General features: G+C 48.4%; 1 protein-coding gene across 1 annotated transcript in view; it reads left to right on the top strand.

Moving 5' to 3' along the window:
* Positions 1-20,000, top strand: part of LOC311224353 (uncharacterized protein) — a gene marked incomplete at both ends in the record, with an annotated part of 180,231 nt that overhangs the window by 140,465 nt on the left and 19,766 nt on the right. Inside the window, 1 exon segment of the mRNA XM_084309312.1 lies at positions 7,851-8,009. Coding sequence (XP_084165438.1) covers positions 7,851-8,009 — 159 coding nt within the window.

Below are 20,000 nucleotides of genomic sequence, written 5' to 3'. Positions count from 1 at the left end.
ACACACACACACACACACACACACACACACACACACACACACACACACACACAGAGGGAGAGAAAATATCATGTCAGTTTGTGCTCCCCCAGGTGTGTGTGTGTCCGTGTGTCTGCCTGTCTGTCTGTCTGTCTGTCTGTCTGTCTGCCTGCCTGCCTGTCTGTCTGTCTGCCTGTCTGTCTGTATGTCTGTCTGTCTGCCTGTCTGTCTGTCGTATGTCTGTCTGTCTGCATGTCTGTCTGCCTGCCTGCCTGTCTGTCTGTCGTCTGCCTGCCTGCCTGTCTGTCTGCCTGTCTGTCTGTCTGTCTGCCTGTCTGTCTGTCGTATGTCTGCCTGTCTGCCTGTCTGTCTGTCTGCCTGCCTGCCTGCCTGTCTGTCGTCTGCCTGCCTGTCTGTCTGTCTGTCGTCTGTCTGTCTGTCTGTCTGTCTGCCTGCCTGCCTGTCTGTCTGTCTGCCTGCCTGTCTGTCTGTCTGTCTGCCTGTCTGCCTGCCTGTCTGTCTGCCTGTCTGTCTGTCTGCCTGTCTGTCTGTCGTATGTCTGCCTGTCTGCCTGTCTGTCTGCCTGCCTGTCTGTCTGTCGTCTGCCTGCCTGTCTGTCTGTCTGTCGTCTGTCTGTCTGTCTGTAAGCACCCCAAGGCCACAAAAAGTGAGAGAGAGGGAAAGTGAATTAGAATTTCAATTGGCTGGCAAATATAAATATTGACGGCCATTGTGGTCGGTTAAAAAACAAAAATGTCATCTTATTTCTGTGGCGAGTGAATCTGCATTAACACTGTAATCGCCAAAAACGCCGTAGGACGTCTTTCCCCGCCATGCTCATTCTGCCCAAGACGCCGTACCACGTCTTTGATATCAATATTTCAAAAATCTGTGATCGAAATCATATTTCTCCCCCGGAGACTTGAGATCTACTGTTGAGCCCCTCTCAACTCTCCAACGGTTCAAGAGCGCCATCTGGTGGCCGATTGGCGGATCGCCCAGAGCGGAAACAGGAAATGGAAGCTGGTGCTCATTTCAATTCGGTCCGATCACTCGGTAATAGTCCCAGGACTCGAGCTCGACACAATGGATAGCAATCCGTTACCAATAACTCGATAAACATGATTTGGACGTATATACTATTATACAACCTGGAAATGGATCGCATATTTCTACATCCATAATAGGAATATTTCTGTTCCACGCTCATCGCCCAACGCTATGAGGAAGCTACGGTAAGATTCAGCGTTATTTTTTTAACGTGTTCGATACTAATTGGGTGACCATTCTCGATCACTGTACTCGGGTCCCATTAATAGTTTAACACTGTTCAGATCGCGTTTTTCCTAACCTGGTGCTGACCTGTGACCTGTGCTAAAGGTCTTGGGAATTGTATTCATGTTGTAGTCATAACATTTTCACCTTTTAATTTTAAACCAATGCTGCCATCTAGTGACAACAGAAAGTGTTGTGTATCGTCAACTTGAGAGGTTACCCGCACTTCCGTAAACACCGTCGCCCAAAACACATTCTAGAGATTCCCACTTTTTACTGGTACATACGTTCATATCTAATAGTCTTTAGATGACTAAATATAGATGAATACTCATGAAATTTGATATATATATTCTAAAATAAGTATAATTTCACTTCATCTACCTGTCGACATGAAATTCCCAAACGCTGACGGTAAAAAAAAGTCTGGATGTCGCGCAAAATGGGGCGTGACCGAATTTGGTCCCAGACAAAGAGAGTGACTGAGATTGGTCTACGTTCCGTTACATCATGGAATACATGTATTCACAACATGAATTCACCAAACGGGTCAATTTCCAGTGGTTAGGAACAGCTTTTTCCATCTCAGAACCATAGGCCCATCATCTCTCCCACAGCGACCTGGAGAGAGTGATTCACGGCTTCATCACAACCCTGCTGGATTACTTGCAATACTCCTTACGCTGCAGCAATCAGGCGCCACTCCGCCGGCTGCCGCTCATTTATCGGTATGTTTTGTTGGCAGCAAGAGTCAGGGTCAGTGTTTCACTTAAAGGGAAACGACGGCCATTCTTTGTAAATGTGTTGTTTAGCAGGAACTACAACGTGTTCAAAAATAAACTGTACCCACGACGTCTGAGCGTTCATCGAGAACGCACCACAAACCCTTTTGGGGAGAGAGAGTGTCGTCACAGTGATCTCGTCACGCTGCTCAATGAGGAGGTGAATGGAGCATGAAATTACAGCAAAATTCAAACTTAAAAATACATATTCAATAAGAGGAAACGTTTTTTGTATGCTAGGAGTTTTTTGAGTTGGGTCGTTTTCCTGTAGCCATTGATTTTGTGAGCCATTGATTTGAGAGTTGAGGGGGCTGGTTCCCCTCAGGGAGTTAATAGCAAACTTCATTTCACTTCAAGTCTCGTGATAATTATTAATTTTTTTGATCCACTTTTTCTCCTCTTTTTCTATTTTCTCCCATCCCAATTTAGCCGTGCCAATTCTCCCCTCCCCTGTCTTGAACGTTGCTCGCATATGCCCCCCACTTGTCAGTTGTAGGGAGGATAGAAGCCTTGCATCACATGTCCCCTCCGATATATGTGGAGGCAGCCACATCTTTTCACCTGCCAGCGCGGACTCTCATTGGCGAGGTGTAACGTGTGGGAGGCTCACACTACCCCCGCTATTTTCCTGTCTCTGCTGTGCAGGCGTCCCCCAACCGACCTGTAGGAGTCGCTGTCCACAACGTCCAGATTACCGCCCATCGACTTCCACCCGCTAACTCTGCCAATTGAGTTAGTATGACGGCCGGCCCAAGCCGGAGGCAACGCCGACAGCCGGAGTCGAACCCGGTATCTCTTGCGTTGGTGAGGAGCGCAATGTCCGCTGCGCCACCCAGCCGCCAAGTCTCGTGATAATTGATAATTACGCCCAGATATCTCATCGCCAAACCTATTTTCTTTGTACACTCACACAATTGCTCATGTGATTAATTAACCAATGACTCCAGTTAGAAGTGTGTGTTGTGTGGTGTGTTGTGTGGTGATGGAGGGAGGGAGGGGCTGCACAGCAGGTGTCTTTGATCTGGAACGCACTCCATAATGTCACGCCTCTGGGCACCGTCCAATCCTCTCTTGATCTCCCACGGCAACCCGGCTGACAGGAAGTCCCGCCTCTCCCACATCCTGTTTATATAGTTCCCGGGGCTATTCGACGCAGTCGGCGTCTCGGTTTTCGTTGATATCCGCTCCCAAAGATTCGACGTTCATAAATCGTCACCGAGCGCGACACACGATCACACCGTGATTCACGCGCCTCATTTCCTGGTTTACCGCTCGAATAATAGGAAGAGGGGGAACGGGTACTGACAACAACGAGAAGGAAAGAGAGAAGGAAGCGGGGAAAGGGGGGGAGGATGGATGGAGGTGAAGGTGGTGATGTAGAGCGTGAGGTGGGGGTGGGGGGTGGGTGGGGGTTCTGGGAGGCGGGCAGATGGGAGGACCGTTAATCCACTGCGGTTAATTGCACGCTCAGAGATGGCATCTTGTCAGCAGAGATAAGTTGTCACGTTTTCCACTTGAGCTGAGACTAAACGATTGTAAAATAAGTTATGGGTGTCCTTGGGGGCTGTCTGCCGTTTGGGGATGGGGCGGCCCAGGAGAGCGCGCGTGTGTGTGTGTATATATATATGTGTATGTGTGTGTGTGTATATATGTGTGCGTGTGTATCCGTGTGTGTCAGGCAGAGAGCTCCGTGCCAGTATCCAACCCCCTCTCCCCCACACACACACACACAGACAGCCCCCCCCCCCGACCCCCCTCCCATCCGGTGCCCACATCACTCGCGCCGCTCCGCGGTGATATTGATGGGAGCTGAATGTTATTTTATTCCGCCGCTAGTCACAGCTGTCAGCGGCGGGAGTGAAAAGTGGAAGGCGCCCTCTCTCTCTCTCTCTCTCTCTCTCTCTCTCCACTCCGCTCCGCTCCCTCGCCTGATGGCCTCTCCCTCCGCCACGGCCCCAGCCAAATGCCAGCGCCCCCCCCTCATCATCATCATCATCATCATCACCATCCCTCCTCGCTCCCTGTCCACCTTACTGCGAGCTACCGTCTCCCTCCCGGACCTAATGGATTGACGTTGTTACTGGGAGGAATGACCCGAGTGTTAACATGAGAAGCTCTCTCTTGTCTTTACTGTCTGTCACCTAGTAACCACTATCTACCAGCCTCACTGTCTACCAGCCTCACTGTCTACCAGCCTTACTATCTACCAGCCTCACTATCTACCAGCCTCACCGTCTACCAGCCTCACTATCTACCAGCCTCACTATCTACCAGCCTCACTATCTACCAGCCTTACTATCTACCAGCCTCACTGTCTACCAGCCTCACCGTCTACCAGCCTCACCATCTACCAGCCTTACTATCTACCAGCCTCACCGTCTACCAGCCTCACCGTCTACCAGCCTCACTATCTACCAGCCTCACCATCTACCAGCCTCACCATCTACTAGCCTCACTGTCTACCAGCCTCACCATCTACCAGCCTCACTATCTACCAGCCTCACTATCTACCAGCCTCACTATCTACCAGCCTCACTATCTACCAGCCTCACCATCTACCAGCCTCACTATCTACCAGCCTCACTATCTACCAGCCTCACTATCTACCAGCCTCACTATCTACCAGCCTCACCGTCTACAAGCCTTACTATCTACCAGCCTCACTATCTACCAGCCTCACCATCTACCAGCCTCACTATCTACCAGCCTCACCGTCTACAAGCCTTACTATCTACCAGCCTCACTATCTACCAGCCTCACTATCTACCAGCCTCACTATCTACCAGCCTCACCGTCTACAAGCCTTACTATCTACCAGCCTTACTATCTACCAGCCTCACCGTCTACCAGCCTCACCGTCTACCAGCCTCACTATCTACCAGCCTCACCGTCTACAAGCCTTACTATCTACCAGCCTCACTGTCTACCAGCCTCACCGTCTACAAGCCTTACTATCTACCAGCCTCACTATCTACCAGCCTCACCATCTACCAGCCTCACTATCTACCAGCCTCACCATCTACCAGCCTCACTATCTACCAGCCTCACTATCTACCAGCCTCACTGTCTACCAGCCTCACCATCTACCAGCCTCACTATCTACCAGCCTCACCATCTACCAGCCTCACTATCTACCAGCCTCACTATCTACCAGCCTCACTATCTACCAGCCTCACCGTCTACAAGCCTTACTATCTACCAGCCTCACTATCTACCAGCCTCACTATCTACCAGCCTCACCATCTACCAGCCTCACTATCTACCAGCCTCACCGTCTACAAGCCTTACTATCTACCAGCCTCACTATCTACCAGCCTCACTATCTACCAGCCTCACCGTCTACAAGCCTTACTATCTACCAGCCTTACTATCTACCAGCCTCACTGTCTACCAGCCTCACCGTCTACCAGCCTCACGGTCTACCAGCCTCACCGTCTACAAGCCTCACTATCTACCAGCCTCACCGTCTACCAGCCTCACCATCTACCAGCCTCACTATCTACCAGCCTCACCGTCTACCAGCCTCACCGTCTACCAGCCTCACCGTCTACCAGCCTCACCATCTACCAGCCTCACCGTCTACCAGCCTCACTGTCTACCAGCCTCACCGTCTACCAGCCTCACCGTCTACCAGCCTCACCATCTACCAGCCTCACCATCTACCAGCCTCACGGTCTACCAGCCTCACCATCTACCAGCCTCACCGTCTACCAGCCTCACTGTCTACCAGCCTCACTATCTACCAGCCTCACTATCTACCAGCCTCACTATCTACCAGCCTCACCATCTACCAGCCTCACCATCTACCAGCCTCACTATCTACCAGCCTCACTATCTACCAGCCTCACTATCTACCAGCCTCACTATCTACCAGCCTCACCGTCTACAAGCCTCACCGTCTACCAGCCTCACTATCTACCAGCCTCACTATCTACCAGCCTCACCGTCTCCCAGCCTTACCATCTACCAGCCTCACTATCTACCAGCCTCACCGTCTACCAGCCTCACCGTCTACCAGCCTCACCGTCTACCAGCCTCACCGTCTACCAGCCTCACTATCTACCAGCCTCACCGTCTACCAGCCTCACCGTCTACCAGCCTCACCATCTACCAGCCTCACCATCTACCAGCCTCACGGTCTACCAGCCTCACCATCTACCAGCCTCACCATCTACCAGCCTCACCGTCTACCAGCCTCACCGTCTACCAGCCTTACTATCTACCAGCCTTACTATCTACCAGCCTTACTATCTACCAGCCATCTACCAGCCTCACCATCTACCAGCCTCACCATCTACCAGCCTCACCATCTACCAGCCTCACCGTCTACCAGCCTCACTGTCTACCAGCCTCACTGTCTACCAGCCTCACCATCTACCAGCCTCACCATCTACCAGCCTCACTGTCTACCAGCCTCACCGTCTACCAGCCTCACTATCTACCAGCCTCACCGTCTACCAGCCTCACCATCTACCAGCCTCACCGTCTACCAACCTCACCATCTACCAGCCTCACCGTCTACCAGCCTCACCGTCTACCAGCCTCACCGTCTACCAGCCTCACCGTCTACCAGCCTCACTATCTACCAGCCTCACCGTCTACCAGCCTCACCGTCTACCAGCCTCACCATCTACCAGCCTCACCATCTACCAGCCTCACTATCTACCAGCCTCACCGTCTACCAGCCTCACCATCTACCAGCCTCACCGTCTACCAGCCTCACCATCTACCAGCCTCACTATCTACCAGCCTCACTGTCTACCAGCCTCACTATCTACCAGCCTCACCATCTACCAGCCTCACCATCTACCAGCCTCACCATCTACCAGCCTCACCATCTACCAGCCTCACCATCTACCAGCCTCACTATCTACCAGCCTCACCGTCTACCAGCCTCACCGTCTACCAGCCTCACCATCTACCAGCCTCACTATCTACCAGCCTCACCGTCTACCAGCCTCACCATCTACCAGCCTCACCGTCTACCAGCCTCACTGTCTACCAGCCTCACTATCTACCAGCCTCACCATCTACCAGCCTCACCATCTACCTGCCTCACCATCTACCAGCCTCACCATCTACCAGCCTCACCATCTACCAGCCTCACCATCTACCAGCCTCACTGTCTACCAGCCTCACCGTCTACCAGCCTCACCATCTACCAGCCTCACCATCTACCAGCCTCACCATCTACCAGCCTCACTGTCTACCAGCCTCACCGTCTACCAGCCTCACCGTCTACCAGCCTCACTGTCTACCAGCCTCACCATCTACCAGCCTCACTATCTACCAGCCTTACCATCTACCAGCCTCACTATCTACCAGCCTCACTATCTACCAGCCTCACTATCTACTATCTATGGTCTCTAAGTCAGAGATTGAGAAGTCAGCAGGTTATAGTCTCACTCTCTCTCCCCACAGACACACGTCTCACTCTCTCTCCTCTCTCCCCACAGACACATGTCTCACTCTCTCTCCTCTCTCTCCCCACAGACACACGTCTCACTCTCTCCCCACAGACACATGTCTCACTCTCTCTCCTCTCTCCCCACAGACACATGTCTCACTCTCTCTCCTCTCTCTCCCCACAGACACACGTCTCACTCTCTCCCCACAGACACACGTCTCACTCTCTCTCCTCTCTCCCCACAGACACACGTCTCACTCTCTCCTCTCTCCCCACAGACACACGTCTCACTCTCTCCCCACAGACACACGTCTCACTCTCTCTCCTCTCTCCCCACAGACACACGTCTCACTCTCTCTCCTCTCCCCACAGACACACGTCTCACTCTCTCTGTTCTCTCCCCACAGACACGGGCCTGGGTGACTCCGTCTGCTCCAGCCCCAGTATCTCCAGCACCACCAGCCCCAAGATGGAGCCTCCGCCGTCGCCGCACGCCAACCGCAAGAAGCACCGGCGGAAGAAGAGCACCAGTAACTTCAAAGCCGACGGCCTCTCTGGTACTGAAGGTAACGCCATCTCACCCCCCCCCCCCCCTCTCTGGTACTGAAGGTAGCGCCATCTCACCCCCCCCCCCCCCCCCCCCCCCCCCCTCTCTGGTACTGAAGGTAACGCCATCTCACCCCCCCCCCCCCCCCCCCCTCTCTGGTACTGAAGGTAACGCCATCTCATATTATCTCTAATTATTGCAATTTCCCCATTGTGTTCGCGTTGTATTCGAAGGGATTAAAGGAACACGCCAACATTTTGGGAAATTAGCTTACCGTCTTCTCCATAGAGAGACAAGAAGATACATACCAGTTTCCTCTCTGTGCGTTCAGTAGAAAGCTATCTGGCTGCACGTTAGCCTAGCTTAGCACAATGAATGGAAGCGGACAGTGCCGGTTAGCCTAGGCATTGTCCAACTAACACCTCTCCCCCCAAGGCTAACCGGCACTGTCCGCTTCCATTCATTGTGCTAAGCTAGGTTCGGAATTGGTCCCCCTTTGTAGGGGACAATATTCATATTTATGATTTCAAACATTTTCTATTTTGCCACTCTCTCTATCACCAACTAATATAACACAATAGTGATTCTACCTATAACCAGTTCATAAATGTTTTTTTTTTTTACATTTGCTATTCTCGGCTGTTCTAAACACTGGTGTCTGGTAGGACTTTCCCGGGAAAATCAAACGGCGCACAGGAAGTGATGTGTTTAACAGCAGTTTGTTTGGAATGACTAGAAGACTAACTCAGTAGTTAACACGGATGAAGAGAAGACTAACTCAGTAGTTAAAGGTCCCATGCATTATAAATGGCCTTTTCCAGTGCTTCCTAGTAATTGGGGATTATATCAATGTGGTCTGTGTCATTAATTATCATAGTGACTCATCAGTCTAGTCTCGAGTTCACGAGATCTTCCCTCACTCAACTAAGCTGTTCTGATTTGACAGTATTGCTGACGTCAATAAGGTACTGATCTGCAGTAACGCCCCCTCTATGGTTGTAGTGCAGTGTAACCCGACACTTCCTCAAGCGGGTTTTGACAGAGAGGCAGATAACGAGTGAGCGAGAGAGAGGCAGAGAGAGAGATAGAGAGGGACCGGCGGGACTGTGCAGAAGTATGTGTAAAAATGTGTGTGCTCCATCTCTCTCCCTCATCGGAGCATTTACACACAAACTTGACTGCGTGTGTGTCGGGACTCATCTCTCTCTCTCTCTCTCTCTCTCTCTCTCTCTCTCTCTCTCTCTCTCTCTCTCTCTCTCGCTTGCTCGTTCTCTCTCTCGCTCTCTCGTATGTAACACGCTGTGTGGGTGACTGCCACTGAAAGCGCTTATGGGCGGAGCCCATCCAATAACACGCTGAAATCCTGAGGCTGAAAAATTATGCTTTTGAGTACTTCATTAGAAATATAAAACAATGAATTTTTTTGAAAAAAAACTTACAGATGTCTTCCATAGACTCACAGGAATTGTGTAAAGTTGCCCAAATAGTGCAAGGAATAGCAATGCATGTCCCCTTTAACATGAATGAATAGAAGACTAACTCAGTAGTTAGTATGAATGAATAGAAGACTAACTCAGTAGTTAACATGAATGAATAGAAGACTAACTCAGTAGTTAACAAGAAAGAATAGAAGACTAACTCAGTAGTTAACAAGAAAGAATAGAAGACTAACTCAGTAGTTAACATGGATGAATAGAAGACTAACTCAGTAGTTAACATGAATGAATAGAAGACTAACTCAGTAGTTAACATGAATAGAAGACTAACTCAGTAGTTAACATGAATGAATAGAAGACTAACTCAGTAGTTAACAAGAAAGAATATAAGACTAACTCAGTAGTTAACATGAATGAATAGAAGACTAACTCAGTAGTTAACATGAAAGAATAGAAGACTAACTCAGTAGTTAACATGAAAAAATAGAAGACTAACTCAGTAGTTAACATAAAGAATAGACTAACTCAGTAGTTAACATGAATGAATAGAAGACTAACTCAGTAGTTAACATGAATGAATAGAAGACTAACTCAGTAGTTAACATGAATGAATAGAAGACTAACTCAGTAGTTAACATGAATGAATAGAAGACTAACTCAGTAGTTAACATGAATGAATAGAAGACTAACTCAGTAGTTAGTATGAATGAATAGAAGACTAACTCAGTAGTTAACATGAATGAATAGAAGACTAACTCAGTAGTTAACATGAATGAATAGAAGACTAACTCAGTAGTTAACATGAATGAATAGAAGACTAACTCAGTAGTTAACATGAATGAATAGAAGACTAACTCAGTAGTTAGTATGAATGAATAGAAGACTAACTCAGTAGTTAACATGAATGAATAGAAGACTAACTCAGTAGTTAGTATGAATGAATAGAAGACTAACTCAGTAGTTAGTATGAATGAATAGAAGACATAACTCAGTAGTTAGTATGAATTTTCAAGATGGAAAGAAAAGTCAGTACAGTGCAAAACTGTAACAGCAGTGACCACTTCTCACCAATAGATGTCGCCAAAACAAACAGAAATGACACTTTAAATAGACAAATGTAAACTTCAGTGGAAATCCGAGCAGGATTCTTTAATGTTCTTTGACCAAAAGGCGACTGAACATGTGTGAATGTTCACAAAAATGTCAAGTCTGGAAACTGGAGCTCATCTAAAGGTGTTGCCAATGTGGAAATACAAAGTGCGCCCCCTGTCTGGCATAGTAGTACTGCGGGTGTGGCATGTTTCTCCAGTGGTCACTAATGCTACGTTATGAATTGAACCAGTCAGCCGTCAACAGTAGAGGTGGTACTTCTTGAGCTGAATATGGATGTTTGAAGTGAACACGTCCTTTAAACCAATGAGCTTTGAGTGTAGGAATTACAAAAACGAATCTGCGTGTTATTGAAACATGGATATGTTGTAAAGAAGAGTATGGTCATTTAAATCTCACGTCAGTTCAACATTGATTAACTTACTTTTTTTTTTACCTACTTTTTCTACTAGTTTTTCTGTGATTTTTCTCCCATCCCAGTTTCCTCTCGTGCCAATTCTCCCTCCCCTGTCCTGATCGTTGCTCGCATGTGCCCCCCACTGGCCAGTCGTAGGGAGGATAGAAGCCCATCATATGTCCCCTCCGATACATGTGGAGGCAGCCAGTCACTTCTTTTCACCTGCCAGCGCGGACTCTCATTGGCGAGGCGTTACATGTGGGAGGCTCACACTGCCCCCGCCCTCTCCTGTCTTTGCTGTGCAGGCACCCTGACCGACCTGTAGGAGTCGCTGTTTACAATGACCAGACTACCACCCATCGACTCCCCTCCCGCTGACTCTGCCAATTGAGTTAGTATGACGGCCGGCCCAAGCCGGAGGCAACGCTGACAGCCGGATTCGATACCGGTGTCTCTTGCGTTGGTGACGAGCGCAATGTCCGCTGCGCCACCCAGCCGCCCTGATTAACTTACTTTTTGAAGTAATTTTGACCTAACACTATTCCACTTTTTTAACAACACATCAAAACGTATCGATTGAAAATATTTGTTCTAAAAAAATATACTTAAACACTCATATGAACGATATTAAAATGAAAAGATCTAGAATTTCCACTCTTTTAACCCTTTCACCGCCACACTACCAAACGGTTAACCCTTTTCACTGCAACACTACAGAAGGTTAACCCTTTCACTGACACACGACAAAGGGTTAACCCTTTCACTGCAACCCTACAGAAGGTTAACCCTTTCACTACCTCACTACAGACATTTAACCTTCTGTAGTGAAAGGGTTAATCTTCTGTAGTGTGCTAGTGAAAGGGTTAAAATATTTCCCCGGCACCTCGAGGAGTAGAGTCGGGGGAAACGCAGCCATGTATCCCAGCGATCCCTGCTCTCCATCCTTTCATTCTGTCATCCCCTCATCCTCTTTTTCTTTTCTTTCTTCTTTTCTTTTACCTGTCTGTCGCTTTGTGGAGCGTGTGTTTTGCGAACGTACTCTGAGCGTACTCTGTGTCGGCGGGTGGCCGTCGGTGGACTAAACCTGAATCTGAACACAGGAGTGGTGTGTGGATGAAAACTCACATTGACGTGTTGATGTACGGATGGAATCGACCTTGATTCACCCTGGTGTGTGTGTGTGTGTGTGACTTAGTTCGTACAAACACAACTCCTTCAAACATTTGCTCTTATGATCTATAATATATTATACATCTATGATCTCTCCTCTCTCTCGCTCTCATGCTCTCTCTCTTTCTCTCTTACACACACACTAGATCTCATACACAAGCTGCTCCAACAGTTCTCTCTCTCTCTCTCTCTCTCTCTCTCTCTCTCTCTCTCTCTCTCTCTCTCTCTCTCTCTCTCTCTCTGTCCCTCATGCTTGGGTTCTTCCTCATGCTCTCTCTCGTTCTCTCTTACACACACACTAGATCTCATACACAAGCTTCTCCAACAGTTGTTCTCTCTCTTTCTATCTCTCTCCTTATCTATCTCTCTTCCTCACCCTCACACACACATGCACACACACACACACACCCACCCTGTGTTCTGGGGTCTGTTCTGTGTGAATGGGGGTGGAACAGATGTGTGCGTGCGAACAGATGTGTAATGTGTTCCCTCCATCATGGCTGTATCATATCAAGTGGCTGACAAGGCAAGTGCTTGTCTGTGTGACAGATATGTGCTGGGCTCACTCCATCTCTCTTCTCTTCGACCCTCCCCGCCTCTCCTCCGCCCTCTCCTCTCCTCTCCTCTGCCCTCATCTCCTCTCTCCCCTGCCCTCTCCTCTCCCCTGCCCTCTCCTCTCTCCCCTGCCCTCTCCTCTCTCCTCCGCCCTCTCTTCTCTCCAATCCCCTCATCGCCTCTCTCCCCTGCCCTCTCCTCTCTCCCCTGCCCTCATCTCCTCTCTCCAATCCCCTCCTCTCCCCTCCACTCCTATCTTCCCTCCCCTCTCCTATCCTCTCCTCTTCTCTTCTCTCCTCTTCTCTACTCTCCTCTTCTCTACTCTCCTATCCCCTCCTCTTCTTTCCTCCTCTACTCTCCTATCCCCTCCTCTCCTCTTCTCTTCTTTCCTCCTCTACTCTCCTATCCCCTCCTCATCTCATCTTCTCTTCTTTCCTCCTCTACCCTCCTCTCCTCTTCTCTCCTCTCTTCTCTTATATTCTCTCCTCTTCTCTCCTCTTCTTTCCTCCTATACTCTTATCCTCTCTTCTCTCCTCTCCTCTCCTCCTCTTCTCTTCTCTCCTCATCTTCTCTTCTCATCTCTCTCCTCTTCTCTCCTCTCTCCTCTCTCCTCCTCTCCTCTTCTCCTCTTCTCTCCACCTGATGAAGAATCACTGGAGCTCAAACCATTAACCACACAGCCAGTGATCTATAGATTACATCACAAAAAAATCCATCCCGATTTTCTCTTCTTTGTTTGAGTGTTTCGTGGGTTATATTATTAACATTGTAGTTGTTGAACAAACATTCACCGTTGTGATGTCTGTGAGGATGTTCAGGATGTACGGTTGATCTCGTACTGTAAACGGAGGTCGGAGGGAAAAGATACGGCTCATTCTCGTTCAACTATTCCTTTCTTTACTTTCTTTTGAATCAGTGAATTTGCGAGCTGTCTGACTATCGCACGCTTTTCCGCTCACTGTGAAAATGGGTCAAGTCACTGAAAACAACCGTTAGTGTTGGGTTTGCCAGAGAAAGACCAAAGAAAAAGTATTAAAAATAATAATAACAAAACAACATGACCTAAAAAAAATCTATAAAAATCTATAGTAGTATAAATAATCCTTAAAGGAACAAGTCAACATTAGTCAGACAAGAAGATGCCAATTTCCTCTCTGTAAGTTATCCAGCTGCAAGCTAGCCTAGCTTAGCACAAATGAATGGAAGCCGATACGGACCACTAGCCTAGCTTAAAACTCCGGGTGACGTGTTTTTGGCCCAACGGCTAGGCTAGCTGGTCCGTATCCACTTCTATTATTTTGTGCTGTGCTAGGCTAGCTCGCTTGCAGCCGAATAGCTTTCTACTGAAACGCACAGAGATTAAACTAGTCTCTACTCTAGCTTCTTGTCTGACTCTGGAGAAGACGGTAAACGTATTTTCCCACAATGTTGGCTTGTTCCTTTAAACCTGCGCGGTAGCGAGTTAGACGAGTGCAGGCTGAGATGTGGAACACGTGAAACGAATTATTCAGTAAATGGATATAATCAGCCGTGTCACATATTCAACCCTATTAATCTCCCTCCTCCCTCTTCGAGACGCAGTTCACTCAAACACACACAGGGGGAGACAGACAGCAGCACAGGGGGGAGACAGTAGCAGAACAGGGGGGAGACAGTAGCAGAACTGGCTGCTTTTTTATATAGCGCTTTTATCCAAAGTGCTTTACAATTTGTTCCTCACAATTCACTCACACATTCACACACCGACGGCGGAGGCGACCGTGCAAGGGGGACGTGCTTTTGCGGTCGCAGCCCCTGACCTCTGGAACAGCATCCCCATGTCCATCAAATCTGCCCCCTCCATCGAGTCTTTTAAATCAAAACTCAAAACCCACCTATATCGCCTGGCCTTCCCTGACTCACTTTGACTCTTGCCGTACTTGTTGACGTGTTGTTCTGTTTTTCCTTTGTCTATCCGTTGATTTTATTTAATTTTTCTGTTTATTTTATACTTTTCTTTGTACTTAGCTTAGCTATGTGAAGCACTTTGGTTGACAAGCGTCATGTTTAAACGTGCTATACAAATAAATTTGATTGATTGATTGATTGATTGATTGATTGATTGATTGATTGATTGAAGGTGCCAACCTGCTCATCGGAAAGCAATTAGGGGTTAAGTGTCTTGCTCAAGGACACATCGACACGTTGCCCGGGAGGAGCGGGAATCGAACCGGGAACCTCTGGATTGCCAGATGACCGCTCTACCTCCCGAGCCACCTCTCTACATGGGTCCGCACAGCCAGACGCTCCCTCGGCACCTCTCAGTGCAAAACCCTCGCCTTTTGTCAGCCGTGGGGGTTGGGGTGGGGAGGGGAGGGGTTGCGCTTAAGTGAAATATTATAAATAATCTACCGTATTGAAATCTTTTATCAGCTGTGTCACTTTCATTATTCAATAAGCGATTAGTAACAGTCTCCCAATTTAGCCATTAAGCACGGGGGGGGGGGGGTGCGCGGGGGGCCGCCGGCTCGATGGCTGTCACGCCGAGGGCCGCGTGAAGCATCTCCCTGTCAGCGCGGAGCCTCCGTTATTCATGAGGGGGAACGCCCTCGACGACTCCCCTCCACCGCCCCCCGCGCCCAGGTAGGGCTGCAGTGTAGCCGCCAACACACTACCACCAGTCTCTCTCTCTCTCTCTCTCTGTCTCTCTGTCTGTATCTCTCTCTCTCTCTGTCTGTCTGTCTCACTCTCTCTCACTCTCTTTCTCTGTCTCTCTCTCTCTGACTTTCTCTGTCTCTGTCTCTCTCTCTCTCACTCACTCTCTCTGTCTCTCTCTCTCTCTCTCTCTCTCACTCTCTGTTTCTCTCTCACTCTCTTTCTGTTTGTCTCTCTCACTCTCTCTCTCTTTCTCTCTCTCTCTCTCTCTCTCTCTCTCTCTCTCTCTCTCTCTCTCTCTCTCTCTCTCTCTCTCTCTCTCTCTCGCTCTCTCCTTTCACTCACTCACTCACTCACTCACTCACTCACTCACTCTCTGTCTGTCTGTCTCTCTCCCTCTCTCTGTCTTTCTCTGTCAGTCTCTCTTTCTGTCTTTCACTCTGTCTCTCTCTCTCCCTGTCTCTCTTCCTCTCTGTCTCTCTGTCTCTTCATTTCTTCCTCTCTGTCCTCTTCCTCTCTATCTCTGTCCTCTTCATTTCTTCCTCTGGCTTCTTCCTCTATCTCTCTGTCTTCTTCCTCTATCTCTCTGACCTTTTCCTTTCTTCCTCTCTGTCCTCTTCCTTTCTCCTTCTCTCTTCCTTTCTTCCTCTCTCTTCCTTTCTCTATCTTTCACTCACAGTTTTCAATGAGATAATCCTAGTGAAGATGACTCCGCCCCCTCCGGCCCCGTCCTCTTAACACTTTGAGTGTCAGCCACGAGAAATCTTGTTAGTTCATGCCATGCGTTGAGTGCCAACCGACGAGAAATCTTGTTTTTAATCGTTATTTTGTTTATTATCGATTTTTCATCAATCTAGCCTTACGTTACCAGTGGGGATCTGTCTGAGCTCGAACAGGGAAAATACCGCCCCCTATCGTCTCTCCGGATGGTACTGCACCCCTTTGGATTGGATTGAATGAAATGGATGGGAAAAAAAGAGTCCGGATTCCACATTTTACTTGTCAGGCATGTAATCCAAGCCGATCCCATTCATTGCCCACCATCAGAACAGCGTGGAATATGTCTTTCGACCACCCAGCGTTGGATCAATAAACGCGATCGATATTTGGAATGGCGATCAGGAATTGGAATAATCTTTTTGGAGAACATCTGATCTTGGGATAATCAGAGCTATTTTCACCTATATATCAGCGTGTCCCATATGTGTGTGTGTGGCTGTGAGTGTGTGTAGCTGATCAGGAAATAAGATAATCGATTTTTCAGCCCGCTTCTATAGCGTGCATAAGTACACATATACTATCGATAATCTAGCGTTTATTTGAAAACTATTCATAAATAGGGCGAAAAATTACGACGTGTTTTGTGTATTCCAGTAAAGCGCGATTCCTGCAGAATAATTTGTTTTCCCTGAACGTTTAAAAAAACGAGCGTTTTTTAAAATGGTATAAAACGAAAATTAACCGATTATTAAAAAAAAAAAAAAAAAAAAAAAAAAAATCGTTTCAACATTGTTGACTGCAAACAAGTCATTGATAAGCGACAGGCGTATTAGACACATAGCCATAATTTAAGATATAGTTTATGCGTTCGCAAATATGATCGCCCTCCATTGACTACAGCGTTGGCACTCAAGCGCCTATTTCTGGCACCCCCTGCTGGCACGGAAAGTGTTAATAACACACACACACACCTGCGGCAGGTCTTTAGCCCCCCCCCCCCCCAGCGGCCCGTGCTCCCGACCCCCCGCCGTGAAGCTGCACCACCAGAGCCTCCTGGCGAGCGCTCCTCGTTAAGTAGCCCGCGTTTGATACCACCCCCCCTCCCTCCCTCCCCCACGCGCGGGAGCTTTGAGAAAGGAGATCTGCCGAGCTGGAAGCCCCCCCCCCCCTCTCTCTCTCTCTGGAAGTGGCCTCACACAGCGCCCAGCTGGAGAGGGGAGCTGCTGCACTCCTCATCACTGGGGCTGGGAGGCAGAAGGAGTCTCCGTGTGTGATGATGATCGGGCTCTCGGAAACACACGCCGAGGGTGTCGTGATTGAAGGGCCCCCTCGTTGGTCCGTAATTGGGGGCCAAAAACGAACCCCAGCGGATTCCTCTCAGGGGGGGGGGGGGGGGGGGGGGGGGTGTTTGAAGCGACCGCTCAGTTGATTATCCATCGGGACGCCCGTCAATTGGACACCGACCGCACCTGCGTGGGCGAAGACACGGAGCTTCATGACTGGCTTATTGTGTGTGGTGGACGGATTCCTCTTAAAGTGAAGATAATCAAGGAGATGGTCTCGGCCTCCCGGGTCAATCTGTGCCAGTGGGGGGGTCAGGCAGGTGGGACACAAAGGCCTCCAGTGAGGCCCCCAGGTGGTCTTGAAGATCACAGAGAATGTGTCTGGTGCTAGGTACATGCACACACACACACACACACACACACACACACACGGCCGCATAAACACTTGAACCTTATTTAGATATAGAAGTCGTGAGTTTTATCGTACGATAGGGGTCAAACATCTGAGAGGATCCAGCCCACACACACACACACACACACACACACACACACACACACACACACACACACACACACACACCTAGCCGGACCCGTCAGACCCATGGAACCAACGTACACAAGCCAGCTCTCCACTGGGTCTGAAAGTGGCACATTGTGAGAAATAATAAACAAATAGCTTGCCGGCGTTTTTTATATTCAGAGTTAATTATATTGTTGACACTGTTTATTTGTTCTCATATTTGTATATTCTGATCTAATTTTATTGCCTATATTTAGGTCTTTCTACTATTACCCTGCCCATACCCTGTACCTCCCCTCCCCCCTCTCCCATGGTGCCATGATGCCCGAATTTCCCCAAGGGGATCAATAATGGAATATGTTATCTTTCCGACCCAGCGGAGAGCTAGCTTGCGTACGTTCCGTGGGTCCGGCGTGTGAGAGATCTGACCAGCTCTGCCATAACCCGGTGTTTCACCAGCCATTTAAAACTAGAGCTAAATCCTCATCTATCGCCCACTCTCTCCGCGTTCCGCCACCGTGGAGAATAGCAAGTTTGGAAGGGCAACGAGGCGGAGGGCCGGCGTGAGCAGCCTAGCATTTAAACCACAGGCGCACATCACGGCCCCACCTCCCTCTCGCTGTATGCACCCCCCCCCCCCACACACACACACACACGCGCGCGAGTAGTGGACGTGTGACAAAATGCTCGCTCTAGCCGCGGGGCCAGGAGAAAATAACAGCGGCTCACAACAGTGGCGGCTTCTGGGGTCTGGAGGGAGGGAGGGAGGGAGGGAGGGGAGGGAGGGAGAGAGAGATAGAGAGGGAGGGAGGGACAGCCAGGGTGAGAACAGGGGAATGAGAGCCTGTTTAAAAGAGTGCACCTCATTAAAAAGAGGTGAGAGCGCGGGGCGCGCACCTTCACGATCCAGAGAGAGAGAGAGAGAGCGAGAGAGGGAGAGAGAGAGAGACTCTCAGCACAAGCCTGTTCTATTAACATTCCTCTAGTCCAGGGGTGGCCAACCAGTCAGAGACTAAGAGCCACAAAAAAATGACTGTGGTACCACAAAGAGCCACACCATATACCAGCGTTTCTCAACCTTTTTTTTCAGTCACGGCACCCTTCATGTGTTTATAGGTCTCACCCTCTGGCCTCTGAAGTTGCTAATGTCTTTTTTATTTGGGCCTCACAGGGTTAAAAGTACCCTGTGAGACCCACGGTTGCAAAATTACAAAATCACTTTTAGCCATTTAAAAAAATTATGTTTATTTAAAAAATGTTAAAGGGGAACTATTTTACTATTTCTTTCACTATTTGGGCACTTTTACACAATTCCTGTGAGTCTATGGAACACCTAGGTTTTTTTCAAAAAAAAATACATTGTTTTGTATTTCTAATCAAGTACTAAAAACCGCATTTTTCTACCTTAAGATCTTAAGCCGTTTTGAGGCTGGGCTCCAACCACTGTGTGGCCTGGTGCCAACTGCCACATCAACTGCCACATTATTATGCAGCTGAGAAATCTCTGACATCACAGATATGCACATTTTCAGATGACTCAGTTCAGTGAGGGTGAATATTGTGAGAGGAGAATTGGAAGAATTCGCCAATATGAGAATTAGAGACATATATCCTATTAATATAAGTCCACATAGCTAAGAAACAATGGTAAACACTGAAAAAAAGCCATTTATAAGATAGTTCCCCTTTAAGCACATGTATAGTCAATTGGTCCTGTTGTTCAGCCTCACAATGCTATTTGATAGTAAATGTGTTTATATGTCCCACCCTCTGGCCTCTGAAGTTGCTAATTTCTTTTTAATTTGGGCCTCACAGGGTTAACCTCTTAAGCCCGAGATATACAGTAAAAGTGTATATTTTCAGCATTATGTTTGTTTACCAATTATTTGAACTGTTATTAGTGAAATATAAGATTATAGAAATCTCAGGGCATTGAGTCGGAAACCGGCGCATATTGACAGGAGGAAGTGGCACAGCCAAAAGTGAGTGTAGTCTTTTGAAGGAAGAGACTCAGGGCTTTCAAATTTCGAAAAACTACCCTACCCAGCTCACACCAGCCCCTGTCAATCATCTGACTTCTGGATTTACTTTTTAATTTCTCTTATTTTTTGGATTATCTCCCACAAACCTGAACGTTATTGCCATAAAACAGAACGCAGTTAGTTTCTCTACCTTTCTGTGAACG

This window comes from Notolepis coatsorum, assembly GCF_963971535.1.
Source record: "Notolepis coatsorum genome assembly, chromosome: 1".
NCBI classification, from domain to species: domain Eukaryota; kingdom Metazoa; phylum Chordata; class Actinopteri; order Aulopiformes; family Paralepididae; genus Notolepis; species Notolepis coatsorum.
This window is presented reverse-complemented; position numbering and strand designations above follow the sequence as displayed.